Source organism: Trematomus bernacchii, unplaced genomic scaffold (assembly GCF_902827165.1).
Source record: "Trematomus bernacchii unplaced genomic scaffold, fTreBer1.1, whole genome shotgun sequence".
In the NCBI taxonomy this organism is placed as follows: Eukaryota; Metazoa; Chordata; class Actinopteri; order Perciformes; family Nototheniidae; genus Trematomus; species Trematomus bernacchii.
In genome coordinates this window covers 1,633,247-1,651,914 of record NW_022987786.1, presented here as the reverse complement: position 1 = coordinate 1,651,914, position 18,668 = coordinate 1,633,247, and the positions used below count along the sequence as shown (strand labels likewise).

General features: G+C 43.1%; 1 protein-coding gene across 1 annotated transcript in view; it reads left to right on the top strand.

Moving 5' to 3' along the window:
• The first annotated feature begins 1,516 nt into the window (after positions 1-1,516).
• The window catches only part of LOC117497561 (protein NLRC3-like), a 32,478-nt gene continuing 15,326 nt past the window's right edge, over positions 1,517-18,668 (top strand). The window contains exons 1-7 of the mRNA XM_034149531.1: positions 1,517-1,650; positions 4,970-5,018; positions 8,163-8,177; positions 8,880-10,343; positions 10,398-10,737; positions 12,302-12,475; positions 12,945-13,118. Of these exons, the coding sequence (XP_034005422.1) occupies positions 1,534-1,650; positions 4,970-5,018; positions 8,163-8,177; positions 8,880-10,343; positions 10,398-10,737; positions 12,302-12,475; positions 12,945-13,118 (2,333 nt within the window). The 5' untranslated portion in view covers positions 1,517-1,533. The remainder of the gene's footprint in view (positions 1,651-4,969; positions 5,019-8,162; positions 8,178-8,879; positions 10,344-10,397; positions 10,738-12,301; positions 12,476-12,944; positions 13,119-18,668) is intronic.

Here is an 18,668-nt window from a genome sequence, read left to right as displayed (position 1 = left end):
ACATCAGCAGGAGAGGACTCTTTAAAGTAGACACACTACATACTGATATACACCTGAACATCAGCAGGAGAGGACTCTTTAAAGTAGAGACACTACATACTGATATACACCTGAACATCAGCAGGAGAGGACTCTTTAAAGTAGAGACACTACACACTGATATACACCTGAACATCAGCAGGAGAGGACTCTTTAAAGTAGAGACACTACATACTGATATACACCTGAACATCAGCAGGAGAGGACTCTTTAAAGTAGAGACACTACATACTGATATACACCTGAACATCAGCAGGAGAGGACTCTTTAAAGTAGAGACACTACATACTGATATACACCTGAACATCAGCAGGAGAGGACTCTTTAAAGTAGAGACACTACATACTGATATACACCTGAACATCAGCAGGAGAGGACTCTTTAAAGTAGAGACACTACATACTGATATACACCTGAACATCAGCAGGAGAGGACTCTTTAAAGTAGAGACACTACATACTGATATACACACGTGATTAATCGCATTGTTTTGATATGTGGATGTTGTGTCTCCTATGGATGATATGTGGATGTTGATCCACAGGAAGGTAGGGACGGGTTAAAAAACACCTTTCTTTGGAGTTTTATTTTGAACATTGTAAACAGATCTGTGATTAATTTTGAAAGCATTTTATTCTTCCTTTATCAGAAACATTTCAATACATTTTATTTCACTTCTATTTCATACATTCTGTAAGTAATTGTATTTTCTCTGATCTACATGTTTTGATATAAGAATACACAATTATTTTCCATGTTCCTAAGTTGTGGTCCTGTGTGTCATTGTGTTGGCTGCAGGTCTTAACTTGTTTATAGAGTTTGCTAAACCAATATCCTAAACAAACCTAGAATTAGAGTTAACCTTTATTGTTCATTTTGAGTTTGGGGTACCTTAGAGATTTAGACACTATAGATACTAAACTCATTATTGATATAATAGATCAACTACCACCAGGGAAGGTTCCATAAAGGGTTGAACATGAACCTGTTCAGCTGGTAATGAAACAAAGGGAGGAACTGCAGACAGGGAGGACGGTTGAAAATAGGAAGTCAGACTGCCAGATGCCATTTTACACTTCGACAGAGCAGGAGAACAACAGGGTGAGTGTTAACACCAGGATCTGCTTTTTAACACACTATTTACTCTGTTATACTGGATGTCAGAACATAATGTGTCATAAATATATATATTTCCTAGAGTCCAATGAGAACTCTTCAAATGTTGTGAACTTTTTTTATTTCCTGGTTTTTGAGCCTTCAGAGTTTCATAACATGTGACAGGAGAGCGGCCTGTCTGAAGTCTGACTCATTTAATGTGTTTTAACTTTTAACCAAGTTTATCATTTTATGATTGAAACAAGTGTGTGTGTGTGTGTGTGTGTGTGTGTGTGTGTGTGTGTGTGTGTGTGTGTGTGTGTGTGTGTGTGTGTGTGTGTGTGTGTGTGTGTGTGTGTGTGTGTGTGTGTGGTTGGTTTATCTTTCAGACGGGAGAAGATGAGTGATTTAACAGATGAGGAAGAGGATAAATCTCCAGTCTCCAGCTGTCTGTCTCTAAAGAGTGAGCGGTCTAAAGAGGACCCTCCAGACTTCAGTAATGAACCTGGACCCTCAGACACAAAGTAAGAGTTTCTACTGTAAACTGACCTGGGGCCTCATTTATAAAGGGATATACGCTCAAAAAATTGCGTACGCCAGTTTCTACGCAATGTTTGCGATTTATAAAATATTAACTTGATGGGGAAATGTGCTGTCCTCCACGCAAACTCTAACCCATGCGTACGCAATAAGCACAACAACGGGAGATACATATGTGGAAATAATACCATAAATAAAATGTTACCTCTCATTTATCAAATATGAAGAATTCACTTTCAAACATTGATTAAAGCCAATCTTAAAATGATTAAACAAACGCCTGTTTGAGACTCCTCAGTGCACACAAAAACATAACTTGGAGAAATAAATAAATACCGAAATGTTATTGATCACCCCTCGATTATGTTCACTTGTTAAGAAATGTATTCTCATAAAGGATGAGGTAAACGGAAGGATATAATTACTTTTAACTGACGCCGTTTTGCATTTCTATAGGTTGTAGATACGAGCATGGTTTTATATACTATCACGTTTAATCGTGTTTTATGCCGTTTGCCAAGACTTGATAAGTCGCTCGTAAAACACATGAGGTATGGAAACTAAGAACACCATATGTGGTAAATTGTACAGCTAATATAACACAACACATTGTATTTCCTTTAACTGGTGGATTATGGATATATAGTTGCTGATCGACAGCTGGAACACAAACCACCCAAATACAACAAAATAATTCAGATCCAGTCGTCATGACTCCACTCCGGAGGGATTCCCCCATCATTTCTTACAGTTTCTCATCAAGGGGGGGTGTCTCCTGTCCCCGGGACAAACACACTGCCTGAGGAAGGTTATGTGTATTATTTTTGTCATTAACCTTTTTCGGACCACTTATTTATTTATGTTGGTGACGATCCGACCTCCATGCTGCTACTCTGGTTCAAACTGCATCCACCAAACAATATGATTTATCTCGACCTCCCCACAATAACCAAAATCTGACACGGTGTGAGATGTCTTTTTTAGCTGTTCTGTTGTAATTTCCTGCGATCTTCTTCATGCAGTCAGTCAAAATGAATGAATGAATGGGCGTTTCTTTGACTATGTATAGGCAAATATGGGCGTTACGAGTCGATTGTGATTTATAAAGGGAAACAGGCGTAGGAAGTGCCGTACGCAAAATGTTTTGTGAATCGGAAAATGTCGGAACATTTATGTACCTATTTTTTTGCTTTGTACTACGTAAGCAACCTTCCTACATCAATCCTACGCAAGGCTTTATAAAAAGGCCCCTGAAGAGGATTCAGTTTTTAAATAACCTGATCATTTAAACTGTTCTTTATTATCATGTGTAGGGCTGCCCATGAATAAAGATTATTGTAGTTGACCGATAGTCGTCATTTCAGGCGATTATTCAACTAATCTTCTTAGATACCTGTTTGAACCAGAGACTGTCTATGGTACTAACAATTAAGGCTGCCCCCAAATAGTCAATGAATCACTAGTCGACTAATTAGGTCTTAATCGAGCCATTTTTCCTTAGTCGATTAGTTGAACAAAAAAATGACTATAAAGAAAAAAAAAAAAAGCTCCATACGCGTCAGCCGGAAACCCTCAGACTTCATTCAGAGTGGAGCCTGGTCATTAAGTTAATTTGGTCGGGCAGGACATCTAAAGTGTGGATCTTTCTGAGCGAGTAAAGGACGAGTCCCACAAGGTGACATGCAGACTACGACGACAACAAGTCTCCTCTATTTCCACGCCATCAGAGCGCAGCTTCCTGAATGCCGGCTTCTTAACAACACAGAGCTTCATTATCCCGCAACGTGAGTTACTTTCTCAGACTCGGAGGAAAACAGCTGCAGAGAGTCAGGCAGCAAGTATCAACATATATAGACCTATAATATATAATCATTCTGACCTCAGGAAACCATAAAGCTTTAATTTCAAGATGAGGGCTTTTTGCCGACGCTCATATTTTCAGTGTTTCCGTTTCCTCTGTCGTATTTATTGGGTTGTTATATTCCGAAAACTAAACTAAAGACTAAAAACTAAATGTCCTCTCTGCTTGTCCACACACACACACACACACACACACACATACACACACACACATACACACACATACACACACACACACACACACACACACACACACACACACACACACACACACACACACACACACACACAAAATAAGAATCCTTACCGGAGCTTCTGCTGTTTACACCGCTGCGTCCGTGTGCTTTGACTCTCATGCTCTCTACATTTAATTTATATTTCAAGGTTCATTATTACAGTTTTATTTTACATTTTATGAGAAGCACAACGTACCATGCTGTTATAATAACGCTCTTTATCAGCCTTTGAAACTGAAACCATTTTAAGAAAAAAAGAATAAGAAAATATATATATTTATAATCATAATGTATCATAAACGTGCGACGATTAGTCGACTAATCGCCTTAATTGACGACTATTGGTCGACTAGAAAATCTTTATTTAGCAGTGTTAGCCTAGCTTTAATCAAACCAGTTGAGAAAACATTTAAAATGTTTTTATGCTCATTGTGTTGGAGACAGAGCTGACAAAGCATTAACTCAGGCTTTTTACGAATCACTACATTACATTACATGTTACTTGTTAGATGCTTTTATCCAAAGTGACTTACATACTCAATACTGTGGACAATCCCCACAGGAGCACTTTGGGGTGAAGTGTCTCAGGGACACAACGACATGTTGACTGCAGTGGGGTTTGAACCTACACCAAGGCTCTATCCACTGCGCCACACGCCTCTCACTATCATGTTGTTATTTCAGCATCCTTTCCATATGTTTATTGTAATTAATTCACAGGAAGTTCTATGTGAATTGTGTTTATAATGCTATAGTGCACCAGGTTAATACAGCTGTGTGTGTCTAGTAGAGACAGGGAACATGTGCTCCTCTGGGTGATGAATCCAGACAGGATGAGGTTTGCTTTTATAATAATGTGAAGTGTAAACTATCTACCTGATCACTAAGATATATTATATCGAGATATAGACCTTTTTAAATGTTAAACTAGAATGTGCCACCTTGTTGTACCTTTGGTGAGAATCAGCTCCACTAATGTAAAGTGCTATAAAGAATGTGTTCATCTCCACAGAGGGAAGAGGAAGAGTGGTGTTCCTGTGGAGGAGCAGCTGTCCAGCTGTGCTCTGTGTCAGGACGTCCTGAAGGATCCAATCTCTACCAGCTGTGGACACTGGTTCTGCAGACAGTGCATCACCTCATACTGGGAGCAGAGACCTCCATCAGGAGACTCCTGCTGTCCCCAGTGTGGAGAAAGATCCAGAACCAGAGCTGGCCTGCAGACAGCCAGTCAGAACAGCTCTGTACGAGGTAAGAGGCCGTACACATGCAGCCTCTTTAGATCCGTCAGGGCGCTGGGTCTCTACTCTTGTATGAACTCTCATTGGCTCAGAGTGTCATCTGGTCTTCTTCCAGGCATTGTTTTCTGAAGTGTGTATTAAAACAGACAGCAGTGTTTTCCTAAGTAGAAACTCCTACTTAGTAGGCCTCCTGTTCATCTTCTTCTTCGAGTCCGTAGCAATCTCAGATGTCGTTCTGCCAGTATCGGGCACATGTCACAGCTGATGGGGTAGGTTCTGCCAGGTCTTCTGGACTGCACCGGGGGGCATCGGCACATTCCAGTAAGTGTCTTCTGTGGTGTAGTTCCACACTTTCATCAGTGCTTTGCACCTCCCCTGTTCCACACGCAGTCTATTAAGTGACTTCCAGGTAGTCCAGCCAAGGTCGTGGCCACTACCGAGGCTTTCCGTTGGTGTGATTCCTCTGTCCAGCCATTCAAGAGCTCGTGTGTCATGTATTTGCCATTCATCTTCCCAGATGTTGGTCCTTGCTGCTTGTTTGGTTGTCTGGAGGGGCAGGACTGTCTGCACAAAACTGGCTCTGGATCGGAGCCTGCGTGGGGGTGCTACGTGGCCATGCAAGGGGTGTCTGATGTCTGTCTCCTGTGTTCTCCGTTCATCTTGAGCGATACCCAGTCGTCTGATGTGTGGGGGAGAGATGCCGGCTAGCGCATAGAGGCACGGGACAGGTGTTGTCTTAACGCATCCCGTGATGATGCGGCAGGTGTCATTCAAGGCTGTGTCGACCAGTTTGGTGTGACGTGATTGGCTCCAGCTTGAGCAGGCATACTCTGCTGTAGAGAAACACAGGGCCATGGCAGTTGCACGGATTGTTGGTGGATCTGCGCCCCACTTGGAGTTCACTAGTTTGCGCAGGATGTTGTTGCGGGTGTTGATCTTGGCTTTGGTGTTCTCCAGGTGTTTCTTGAAGGAGAGTGTCCTATCCAGTGTAACACCAAGATACATGGGATGCGTATGGTTGGACAGTTTGTGGCCATCCCAGGTGACGCTCAGTTCTTTTTTAGCGTCTCGGTTCCTCAGGTGGAAGCTGCATAGTTGGGTTTTTGATGGGTTGGGTTTCAGGTGGTTGTTATTGTAGTAGCTTGACATTTCTTGGAGGGCACTTTCAAGGACAGGCTCAATCTTCTGGAGGTCTACTTGTTGGGTGGTGATGCAGAGGTCATCTGCGTAGATGATACGCTGGCATTCTGGGGGTAATGGCTGGTTGTTTGTGTATATGTTGAACAGGAGGGGGGCCAGTACGCTACCTTGTGGGAGGCCGTTCTTTTGGGCTTTCCACTTGCTCCTCTGGTCATTTAACTGGACGTAGAAGCGCCTGTTGTTGAGGAGGCTTTTGATGACTTGACACAGATTCAGGTCACCAGTCATGTCCAGTAGTTTCCTGACCATTGTACGGTGTTGGACAGTGTCATAGGCAGCAGAAAGATCTATGAATGCTGCTCCAGTTATTTGTTTTCCTTCAAACCCATCCTCAATGTGTTGGGTGAGGTTGAGTAGCTGTCCAGCACAGGAGCGGCCAGGACGGGAACCAGCTTGGTCTTTAGTCAGCTTGGTGTCTATGAGTGGCATGAGCCGTTGGAGTAGCAGCCTCTCGTAGAGTTTGTAAGTGATGCAGAGGAGGGAAATGGGTCGGTAGCTCTTTGGGGATGATGGGTCTTTGCCAGGTTTGGGGATTGCAACCACTTTGGCCTTTCTCCAGACAGGAGGGATGGTTTTTTGTGCCATACATGTGTTCAGCATCTCCAGGAGCCAGGTCTTTGCGTTAGGTCCCAGGTGCTGTATCATTTCTGCCAGTATGTCATCAATCCCTGCTGCTTTTCCGGGTTTCAGCTTACCCATTGCAGTTTCGAGTTCTTCTATGTCGAAGGGTTTGGTGAGAGGGCTGGCTGGTTGTGGTTGGTCTGATACCACTGTGCGATGGTGTTCTCCTGTGGGTTGGCGGCGGTGTTGGTTACGGCCGTTGGCCACCAGCTGTGATGCAACCGAGTTTGCTGTGACCGTTGTGATTATGGGTGGTGTGGTGTGGTCTTCGCCAAGACGGCGGATTGTAGCCCATGCCTTCCTGCTGTTATTTGTCATATTGGTGTTCTCTATCATTTCCTTCCAGACTTTCCTTTGTTCTTCTCCAACTTCACTGATTAGGGTCTCTCCAAGTTCCATGGTGGTAGAGGAGAAAGGGTCCTTTTTATATTCCTCATAGTAGGCTTTCAGCAGGTCGCTGGATGTTTCTGATAGCCCAGGAATATACTGTGTCTGGCATCCCCTGGGTATGTGACGTCTGGCTGACCTTTTTACCAAGTCTGTGAAGTTGGAGTAGTTATTGGGAAATGGTGGTATGTTAGATATGGAACGCTCTATCTCCTGTTGGAATGACAACCAGTCGGCTTTCCGTAGGTTGAACCTCCTGCGGAATGGGACGGTGGTTGCTTGGAGAGCGGATCTAACGGTGATGGCAATTGGCCGGTGCTGGGTATGGGTGATAGGGTCCAGGACTTCCTTCTCAGTTCTGGATGCAATGTCACTGCTTACGCATGCGAGGTCTGGGTTGTATCCTCGTTTCCATCTGGCGCTGTGGAAGGATTTGGGTAGTTTAGCGTTATGGATTAGGGTCAGGTGCTTGGACTCAAGCCAGGTCTCAACTTCATCTCCATCTTGGTTGTTGTTCTCATAGCCCCATGATGTACTGTGGGCATTGAAGTCGCCGATGCTGATATGGAATCTCCTCTTGCATATTTCTGGTAGTTCTGTGTACAGAAAAGGGGTTGCGGGTGGTTTGTAGACTGATGTGACAGAGACATTTGGGAGGGCAACTGTGATGGTTTCCATGTTTCCTTCCGTAGTGTGGGTCCAGACTTCCTCAATCTTGAGGTTTGGTCTGCTGAAAACAGCTGATCCATACTGTCTGTGTCTGTCTCAGCGACCAGTTTTCATTCCATTCATTTTTATAACTATTATTATTTTTGTATTGCTCATGCTCTTATTGTTATTATGTTATTATGTTGCATTGTTGGAGAAGCCTGTGACATACGATTTTCAACTGCATAATTACTCTGTAGCTATGTCAGATTGACAATAAAGAACCTTGAACCTTGAGGGATGGTAGGTCGGTGTTGTGCAGGGCCGATGTGGGTTTCCTGCATGCAGAATGTATGTCAAAACGATTGGCCATCATTGCCAGTATCTCTGCCTTGCATCCGGAGAAACCTTCGATGTTGATTGAGACGATTGACAGTTCGGGTCCAGAGAGGGGCAGGTATCTGTGACGCTGTCGAGGCATCTTCATCATTTGATTGCGTAGGTAAGTATACAGAGATTGGCCTACTGGCAGTATCAGATTATATCCTCTTGGATGTATATCTCATTCAACCAGCGTTTCCCAGGCTGCACCACGGGGAGGTTTCTGTATGTGCAGCCCCTCCTGTTCATAGCCTGCTGTGAGTGAAGACAACTGTCTCCCCTCTTTAAACAGTGACACCCATAGTGAAAAACTATAATAGGCCTTAAACTCAATTTACCAAACCACTTATGTTTGTATATACTTTTATTATATTCATTGTGGGTTATACAAGAATATATTTGATTACATTTGATTATATTTGATTATTGAATTGAATTCAATATTAACTTTCGTTTTCATTATTCAACTTAATATGGAAACCTCAACAAGGTATAGTGTTTTAGAGCATAGACAGTGAGCTGTTTTATAAAAATGTTAAACTCTGTCTGTTTTTATTGCTAGATTCTCAAAAGCATTTTCTTATTCTCATGTTTCCTTCTCTTTCAGCAGATAGTGGTCTGCAGGAGGTTTTAGATGAACATAGGCTCAGTCTGAGGAGGAGATGTGAACGTGTGACTGAAGGAACTGATGAAAGTGAAACCCTCCTCAACAGGATCTTCACTGAGCTCTACATCACACAAGGCCAGAGTGAAGAGGTTAATACCCAACATGAGGTGAGGCAGCTGGAGACAGCTTCCAAGAAGAAGACCCTTCATGAAACTCCAAAGACCCTTCATGAAACTCCAATCAAGTGCCAGGACATCTTCAAAGCCTTACCTGACCAACAGACTCACATCAGAGCGGTCCTGACCAACGGAGTCGCTGGAGTTGGAAAAACCTTCTCAGTGCAGAAGTTCACTCTGGACTGGGCCGAGGGTTTGGAAAACCAAGATGTCAGTCTGGTGATCCCGCTCTCCTTCAGGGAGCTGAACCTGATCAAAGGTGAGCAGTACAGTCTTCTCAGGCTGCTCCATGTTTTCCATCCAACCTTACAGAAGGTCACAGCAGAGCAGCTGGCTGTCTGTAAAGTGCTGCTCATCTTTGACGGCCTGGATGAAAGCAGACTTTCTCTGGATTTCAGAAACAATGAGGTTGTGTCTGATGTCTCACAGCAGTCCTCAGTCAACATGCTGCTGACAAACCTCATCAGGGGGAAGCTGCTTCCCTCGGCTCTCGTCTGGATAACTTCCAGACCTGCAGCGGCCAATCAGATCCCTCCTGAGTGTGTGGACAGGGTAACAGAAGTACGAGGCTTCACTGATGCCCAGAAGGAGGAGTACTTCAGGAGGAGATCGAGTGATGAAGACCTGTCCAGCAGAATCATCTCTCACATCAAGAGCTCCAGGAGCCTCCACATCATGTGTCTGATCCCAGTCTTCTGCTGGATCACTGCTGCAGTTCTGGACCACATGTTGACTACAAACCAGAGAGGAGAGCTGCCCAAGACCCTCACTGACATGTACTCACACTTCCTGCTGGTCCAGACCAAGAGGAAGAAGCAGAAGTATGGAGAGGGACATGAGACGAGTCCACAGCAGCTGACGGAGGCAGACAGGGAGCTTATTCTGAAGCTGGGGAGGCTGGCATTTGAACATCTGGAGAAAGGAGACATCATGTTCTACCAAGAAGACCTGGAGCGCTGTGGTGTTGATGTCACCGAGGCCTTGGTGCACTCAGGAGTTTGTACACAGATCTTCAAAAGAGAGAGTGTGATCTTCCAGAAAACAGTCTACTGCTTTGTTCATCTGAGCATTCAGGAGTTTCTGGCTGCAGTCTACATGTTGCACTGTTACACCAACAGAGACACAGAGGTACTGAAGGACTTCCTGCAGAGAGACTATAACAACAGGTATAACAGTGATCAGGATTACCCATCCCTGGATGTCTTCCTGAAGAGCGCCATGGAGAAATCCCTCAGAAGTGAAAATGGCCACCTGGACCTGTTTGTACGCTTTCTCCACGGCCTCTCTCTGGAGTCCAACCAGAGACTGTTAGGAGGCCTGCTGGCTCGCACAGACAAGCGTCCAAAAATCATCAAGAGACTCTTAGGAGGCCTGCTGGGTCACACAGACAACCGTCCAGAAATCATCCAGAGAGCCATCAGCAACCTGAAGGAGATGAACAGTGATTATATCTCTCCTGACAGGAGCATCAACATTTTCCACTGTCTGACAGAGATGAAGGACCACTCAGTACATCAGGAGATCACAGAGTTCCTGAAGTCAGAGAACAGATCAGAGAAGGAACTCTCTGTGATCCACTGCTCTGCTCTGGCCTACATGCTGCAGATGTCAGAGGAGGTTCTGGATGAGTTTGACCTGAATCAGTACAAAACATCAGATGAGGGACGACGGAGACTGCTTCCAGCTGTGAGGAACTGCAGGAAGGCCAAGTAAGTCCAGATGTGATTAACTTTACAAACTAATGTGGATCAGAAGTTTAATTATTCAAATAAACACTAACATTTCTGCTGTTTAAATACTGTGAGAGCAAAATAAACCAAAACTGCTCTTCCATTTATTTATAATAATAGTTCAATTGAAACATTTCTCTCTTCATATTGAAGACTTTAGAGGTTTCTCAGCATGTGATCACACCACACAGCAGGACTTACAGTTATCAGAGAAAGCTGTTATTATTACTTTCTAGTAGTTTCTTTATCATTAATCAGATGCACATTTTTATCACAATGTATTAGAGTTTAAAATAATATCTATATCATTTCCCAACAATAAAAGAGTTATGTCTTAATGCTTATATACTGGGAACATCTGATGGTTTTCAGTTGAAAATATTGAAAGTTTATTGGTTTGTTAATTGTGTTTCTGTATGCAGTACATTTTCAGATGCTCAGAGAACCCAAAACATCCTTCATCCATCACATCCAAATATTTATTAACATTTAAATATGTACATCTCTAATATTGTCACGTTATTTAATTAATTTATGTTTCTTTGGTAACAGTCACTGACAGCAGGAGCACAGACATGTGATCAGATCACACTGACAACACATTCAACTATTATAATACATTATTATATATAATATTTAGGGATGCTCCGATCGATCGGCCGCGATCACTATCGGCTGATATTCACTCTTAACAGTGTGCTCTATAAAGGCCGATCAGAAGAGCCGATCAGATGGCGCAAAATACATGACACTTTTCTCTGTGCGCGGCAACAAGCTCGCCAAAATGGCTTCACCGGTCTGGCAGTTTTTTAAGGTGTCCGAAAAAGACAGTAAAATAGCGGTGTGCAACGTGTGTGTGAAGCAGAAATCCTGCAGCTCCGCCCGCTGTGACGGACCGGTGAGCGGAGCAGAACACACACTAAGAGTTAGACCTAACACACTTAGCTATTTGATCTACCTCTGGAACAAGCTAAACTAGTAATACATATGTTTATTCTTCACTGTCGGGTCACTCATTACTGGATCAGTGAGCTGCAGGAGATACTGACGGGCTGTCAGGAGAGGGAGAGAGGGGGAGAGAGGAAAAGAGAGCGCTTCCGCTAATTTCTCCCATGTTATTATCCAAAGTTAATGTAAACTTGAATAATGTACTTAATTTGAATGTAATAATTATGTTGTTGGTTGTTTGTGGAAGCGCATCATTTATTGAAAAAATGAGTCTGAACTTTTCGATCCATTACGATTGTAAACTGGAGCAATATAAAAATGAGCCCCATTAACTGAGTTTTAAACATCACTTTAAATGGAAGATCCCCATAGACCCCACCCACCCTATCATCGGATCGGCGATCGGTATCGGCCGATACTGATTCCGGTGATCGGCGATTGGCCCCAAAAACCCTGATCGGAGCATCGCTAATAATATTGCATGGACTAACAGAAAATGTCTATCAGAACATGTCAAATATTTTATCCTCAAATGCTTGAGGTTAATATGTTTCCTCTTTTTTAACACATGTTGTGAATATATGTGTCATTATAGACTTTCTAACTGTGGACTCTCAGAGACTGAATGTGAAGTCGTGGCCTCAGCTCTGAAGTCTGACCCCTCCCATCTGAGAGATCTGGACCTGAGTCGGAATAAGCTGCAGTATTCACGAGGGAAGCTGCTGAGTTCTGGACTAAAGAGTCCAAACTGCAGACTGGAGACTCTCAGGTCAGTTCACTGACTGCAGTTCATATAGATCTGTTTGTGTTTATGATTTTCTGAATTTGCCTGAGAACAAATACATTTTAATTATTATTCTCACTTTTGCTAATGACTGAATATTTATCAGAATAACAGAGAGAAGGTGAATGTGTGAGGGAGAGTGTTTGAGCTTCCACAGATTCACACTGTGCTCCATGAGTCAGTGGAGATGCTGTCAGTACTGATGAGCTGTGAGGGAGATTAAGGAGTTGTTAAAGATCTGATCAAAAGTTAAAGTTCCAGATTATCAATGGATTGTTTCTACATCATCACTGACATTAAAACCCTGTTTAACTCTGATCAGATTATTAAACCTGGAGTTATTTCAAACAGGAACATTGTTTTCTAAAATTACATCATGTTTTCTTTATTCAGACCTGAACATCTGACTGGATTATAAACATATTTTTATCCCCATCATGTTTTCTTTATTCAGACTGTGGGCCTGCAGTTTGTCAGAGATCAGCTGTTCTGCTCTGATCTCAGCTCTGAAGTCCAACCCTTCCCATCTGAGAAATCTGGACCTGGGTGAGAACGATCTGAAGGATTCAGGAGTGAAGCTGCTGAGAGATCTTCTGGAGAGTCCAGACTGCAGACTGGAGAATCTCGGGTCAGCTCTCCATCTTTAACTTCTGTGCTGAGATCAATATGTATTTATCAAAGTGCCGCTCGAGCACCGGAGCGATGTTTGCAGCTCGCGTTAGAGGCTGTACACGTGCCGGCTCTCTGCTGCTTAAATCCACTGCTGTGATGAACAAGCTCCCAGAATGCAACATGGCTGCGCTCAGAGTAAAAATAACAAAACAGATGGAGCATGATTTAACTTCAGGAACTAATTGTCCATACAAGTCTGGTTGGTTTGGTGGGAAAGTTTGAATATATGTAACTGGCGGTACTTTATGAATATGAAGTGTTTATCGTCTCTCTTCCACTGTCACATAGAGTAGTTATACAGCAGAGACAGCACTACAGCGCTCTGCTGACCGGACGTTTACTGACTCTCCTGCTGAATCTGACTGGCAATAGTTTATTACAGAGATGGAGTACTCGAGTCCTGGACTCGGACTCGAGTCGGACTCGAGTGCCGATTTTCGGGACTCGTGACTCGACTCGGACTCGCGCACGATGACTTGGACTCGGACTCGGACTCATGAATTCTCGCGTACGCTGACTTGGACTCGGACTCGTGAATTTTTCCCCCCACGATGACTCAGACTCGACTTGTACATTGACGCTCCGACTTGGACTCGGACTCGAGCAAGTTTTCTCTGGAGTCTGATGTCCTCTATCCTGGCATGTGCACCTGTGAGGCGAGTTCACGTACTGGGCCCCGCTATTCCAGTCTAAAGATGTCTAGAGACACACCCTGCATCGTGCTGTATGCTTTCACACATTCTGCTTCCACATTGGAAAAGAGCAGCGCAAAATGCTCGTTATGTGGAAACAATATTGAAGAGAAGGCTCCGTAACACATTACTCTAAGGATCGAGTTCAGACATATAGGCTGTCTTGAACACTATCATCAGAGTAACGTGATCTAATCAATACATAAAGATTCAGCCGATAACACGAAAGCACATGGCTACTTAACATGCAGAATGACGTAATTTTGCATGCTAAGTAGCCATGTGCTTTCTGGGGCTCAATCTTTATCAGTAAACCGATTTAACCGGTAAAAGTTCCTTCAAAATAAGAGTCCCGATCTTATTACTATCAAAATAAAAGTGCACAACGAAAACGTTACCATAGGAAAATATTGGCATACAAATATAATCACTTCTCTAAAAGGTAACTAATTTTAAATATAGTTAGACATATTAAAGGTCATTTACAATAATAATAATAATAATAATATTAGTAATAAGCTTTATATTTGTATAGCACCTATTACAAGACTTGTAGCCAAACTCGCTTCACAGCAGTTCAATAGACACATTAGTATAACATGACAGGATAAAAGCAATGTAGAGGAGCAGCTACATTTCAACACATTTATCCATGAAGATTAATACATGAAGACTTGTGACTCGGACTTGACTTGGACTCTTCTTAGGTGACTCGGACTTGGACTCGGACTCGAACACAGGTAATGATGACTCGGACTCGACTCGGACACTCCTTGGGTGACTCGGACTTGGACTCGGACTCGAACACAGGTAATGATGACTCGGACTCGGACTCGACTCGGACACTCCTTGGGTGACTCGGACTTGGACTCGGACTCGACTACGACTCTCCCTTGGTGACTCAGACTTGGACTCGGACTCGAAGAGTGGTGACTCGAGAGTGACTTGGACTCGTGAATTGGTGACTTGACTACAACACTGGTTTATTAACAGTGGTTGGATTTCCTTTCAAACGAGCCACAGCAGCGTCAGAGGAACGCTTCAGCACAGACCTCACTACAGACAGCGCCTCGTGGTTATGTAGGCTGACATTTCTCAATGAAATATTAATATACATGCCTTGATGATGTTATTCTTTATAAAGCCTCCCCCCACGTTATTGAGCGAGGGCTTTTGTTCTTCATTATCTTCTGAGAGTCCCTTCCCTCTCCCCAAAGATAATTTGATCATTTAGTAAGACCAAGAGCAGAAACTAAAGAGCCTGCAGTCTCCTCTCTGTTCACTGGTTTAACAAATAAAACGATTTAAATAAAAAAACACGGACTATCAGCTCGATTTAACTTTTTCTGTCTTACAGTTTTTAACCTGTTAAGCCCTGAGCCTGTTTTTCAGGTCTCAGGCTCGAAAATGACATTCCCAGAACAAATGACCATATCTTCCCTTCTAAAAGGGTTAAATTAATAATCTTTTTTCTCAAAGTAATGATAAACCTGTGAGTTGGATGTAGAAAAGTCAGAATCAATATAGATGTTTTTTATTTTAAAGAAAATTCAGATTTTACATAGTAAAAAACTGTAAATTATAGTGTCCGTCCAAAAATTATTTTTTACTTATAGTGAAAACTACCCTTGGATGATGGGTTAGTAGACTAAAAGCTTTAGGAATCCAAAGTACAACATATAATAAGTACCCTGTATCAAGATTGATGCAAAACAAGTGACATTTGACCTTTTTAGAGAGGTTTAGCCAAACAAACCCACTTCTGGGGTCATTTGGGTGGATTTGACCTATCTCTGGCCCCCCTTGCTCGATTTTGATGAATGAAATCTCTTTAGCCGCGTTCACACCGGAGTACTTTCACCGTACTTTTCGCGTTTTAGTTCCGTAAGTACCCCTTATGTCGCGTTCACACCAAAAATCGTACTTAATCTCGGGTACTTTTACCCCCATTTTTAGAGCCGGCTGAGAGAGCGTACTTTCCTGAGGGTGCAAAGTGCCCCAAAAGTGCCCCAGTGCTGATTGGCTGGGCGAATTGCAAACCACGCCCGTACAACTGTGAAAAATGTTGTGTGGAGACGCCATTGTTTTCCCTCGCTACAAAATCCCGACGGAGCGTTGGGTTTGTTTTTGAAAGCAGTTATGGCAAGCATCAAGAAATGATGAGGAGGTGTCGGCGCTTCTGGAGATCTACGCCGAGGACGTGACCCAGCGAATGCTACTGAAGCCAGTTCAGTAGCTTTCACTCAACCTGGGAATGAGCACAGCCCCACGGCACACACCGGCTAAAAATAAAGAAACTCGGGCAGGACTACAAACGGCGGATTCAGTGGCCAACGATGACGACCACGACAAAGGTAAAATCAACTACATGCACTGGGGTTTTAATCTGCACAATAATGGTCTCAGATGTACTTTTATTTGCTCAGTAGATCAAGCTAGCCATGCTAGGCGGAATAGGCTAACACCGGCCCCGAGCTAGCTACATCTAGCTAGCTAGATATTCTCGGCTGTATGAAAACGTTTTGACTTGTGAATAACTGTGTAGTGTTTCTGTAATTTGCTTCACTAACTCATGGCACTAATCGTCTGTTTCAGGCGAGGATGGACAACTCTCGGGATTGGAAACAAGCGAGCTTTGCATTCTAGATCACAGCGCTAGCTCGCCCCCCTTACCAGCAACCAAACGCAAAGGTACACACACTGTAACTTTGTCTTGAAAGAACGTTACGCATCGAACTGATGTTCACAATCATGTTTATTTCCTTCTTGGTACAATTATGAAACAGCGTGAAGACCAAGACCGGCATTTACAAATGTCTCACACAAACATTGTAAACATCAGGGCTAGAGGTCACATGACTTCCGGTACGAAAACTTGCCTCAACAACATTAAACAAAATTCAAGCATACATGAAGCACAATCCTCCGTGTTTGAACCTCTTAAATCGCTGCATAGCCGATTTATTTGGACTGGATTATCCCAGAGAGGCTAAACATTCTTTATAACACAGTTTGAGATTTGTGAAACCTTAATTCTATTTGGGAAAATACAAAAAAGGGAGATTTCAGTGCTTTTTCGCATCCTGGCCACATTAGACCAGGTCCTGATCTAAAACCACTATACCTAGACTCATCAAATCTGGACTGGATTATCCCAGAGAGGCTAAACATTCTTTATAACACAGTTTCAGATTTGTGAAACCTTAATTCTATTCGTGAAAATACCAAAAAAACATTCCTAGTATGTTGTAAAACTACATGGCGACTAAACAGATCTTGTATCTTACTTATTTTCCCCTCTTAGGAAAGCGGACACGGGATGCGAATTTCTTTGACACCGTCCAGGCGTTGGAGGACCGGCGTGCCGTGGTGAAAGAGTCGATGCACGGAGATCAGATGGTGCTGTTCACCAAGGCCCAGGAAACGGAGGACAAGATGCTCACCAGTTCATTTTATATTATTGTTATTACTGTTATTATATAGTCTTGATACAACTGACACTTTATTTTATATTGATAATGTTAATTTACATGTACAACTTCTATTTTATTTACATTAAAAATGTGAACTTCTATTTACTGTTAAACAGATCCTGTATCTTGCTTATTTCTCCTGACACTTTATCTTTAGTGACCGTAGCATCCTATACATCACATGTAAGTGATTATTCTGATACCATCATGTTTCATCGGTTATAAACTGGCAAAGCTTTATTTGTCATTTATTTATCATCAATGTTGCAACCTTGTGGAGGAATGGCAGGGGCACATACACAAATATGATCATTTATATCCCCCCCCCCCCCCCATTTTACACAACACAAAATGGAGTCCACTATGGGCCGAAACTAACATGTATGTTTCCATAGTGTTTATGGCAGACGGATGCAGTGGGTCTCAGGAAGATATATATATACTAATAACGGTGGGTTTGCTGCTGAGCCTATTTACTGTGCATACAACACACCTGGCACAGTTTATTGTTATTATATTGCCACACTGTACACTATTGTAATGTTGCCTGTCTTGACTGGAAAATAAAAGAGAAACATTGTCAAAATGTTTACAATGTACACGCTGTTCAGATGCCTCATAAAGCTGGGTCGCCGGTAAGGCAGTCCATTCGTCCCTGTACTCATTACTTTCACAAAGGTTGTGTAATATGCAACATGCTGCCACCTGGATTGTGATCTTGTAGTCGTTTCTTTTCATCAAGCACCGCCACCTGCCCTTCAGTCTGCCAAAAGCGTTCTCCACCACCACTCGTGCTCGGCTTGCTTTGTTATTGTACGCAAGTTGCTCAGGCTGCATTAACTCAGTTAAAAAGCTGTATAACATGAGCACAAACAGCACAACTTCAGTCGACTCCATCTCCATCATGTCTGAGGTCGGAAGGTAAACAACAGACGCCTAATGTACAGCGAGTGGGTGGGCGTCGCAGTATACGCGGGAAGGTTTTCTTCTTCTTCTCTTGTTTTGTAGCGGATTGCAAACAACTTTAAGGTGCATACCGCCACCTACTGTACTCGCCGTGAAGTGGTTTGTGGCCTGCCAGTAAAACCAAACCAGAAGAAGAAGAAGTGACGTCAGCGGCTCATTTGCGTAATCTTCCCTCAGGGAAAAGTACTCCGGTGTGAACGCGATCTGTACTAAGTGCCCTGGGGTTAAAAGCGCCGGGGCTCTTAGTGCCGGAACTAAGTACAGGAAAGTACTTGGTGTGAACGCGGCTTTTATAACCGCTAGAGCCAATGGAATCGAGGGAAAGTTCTATACACACCAAAACGTTTACAAATAAGGAGTGAGAGTGACGCGTAA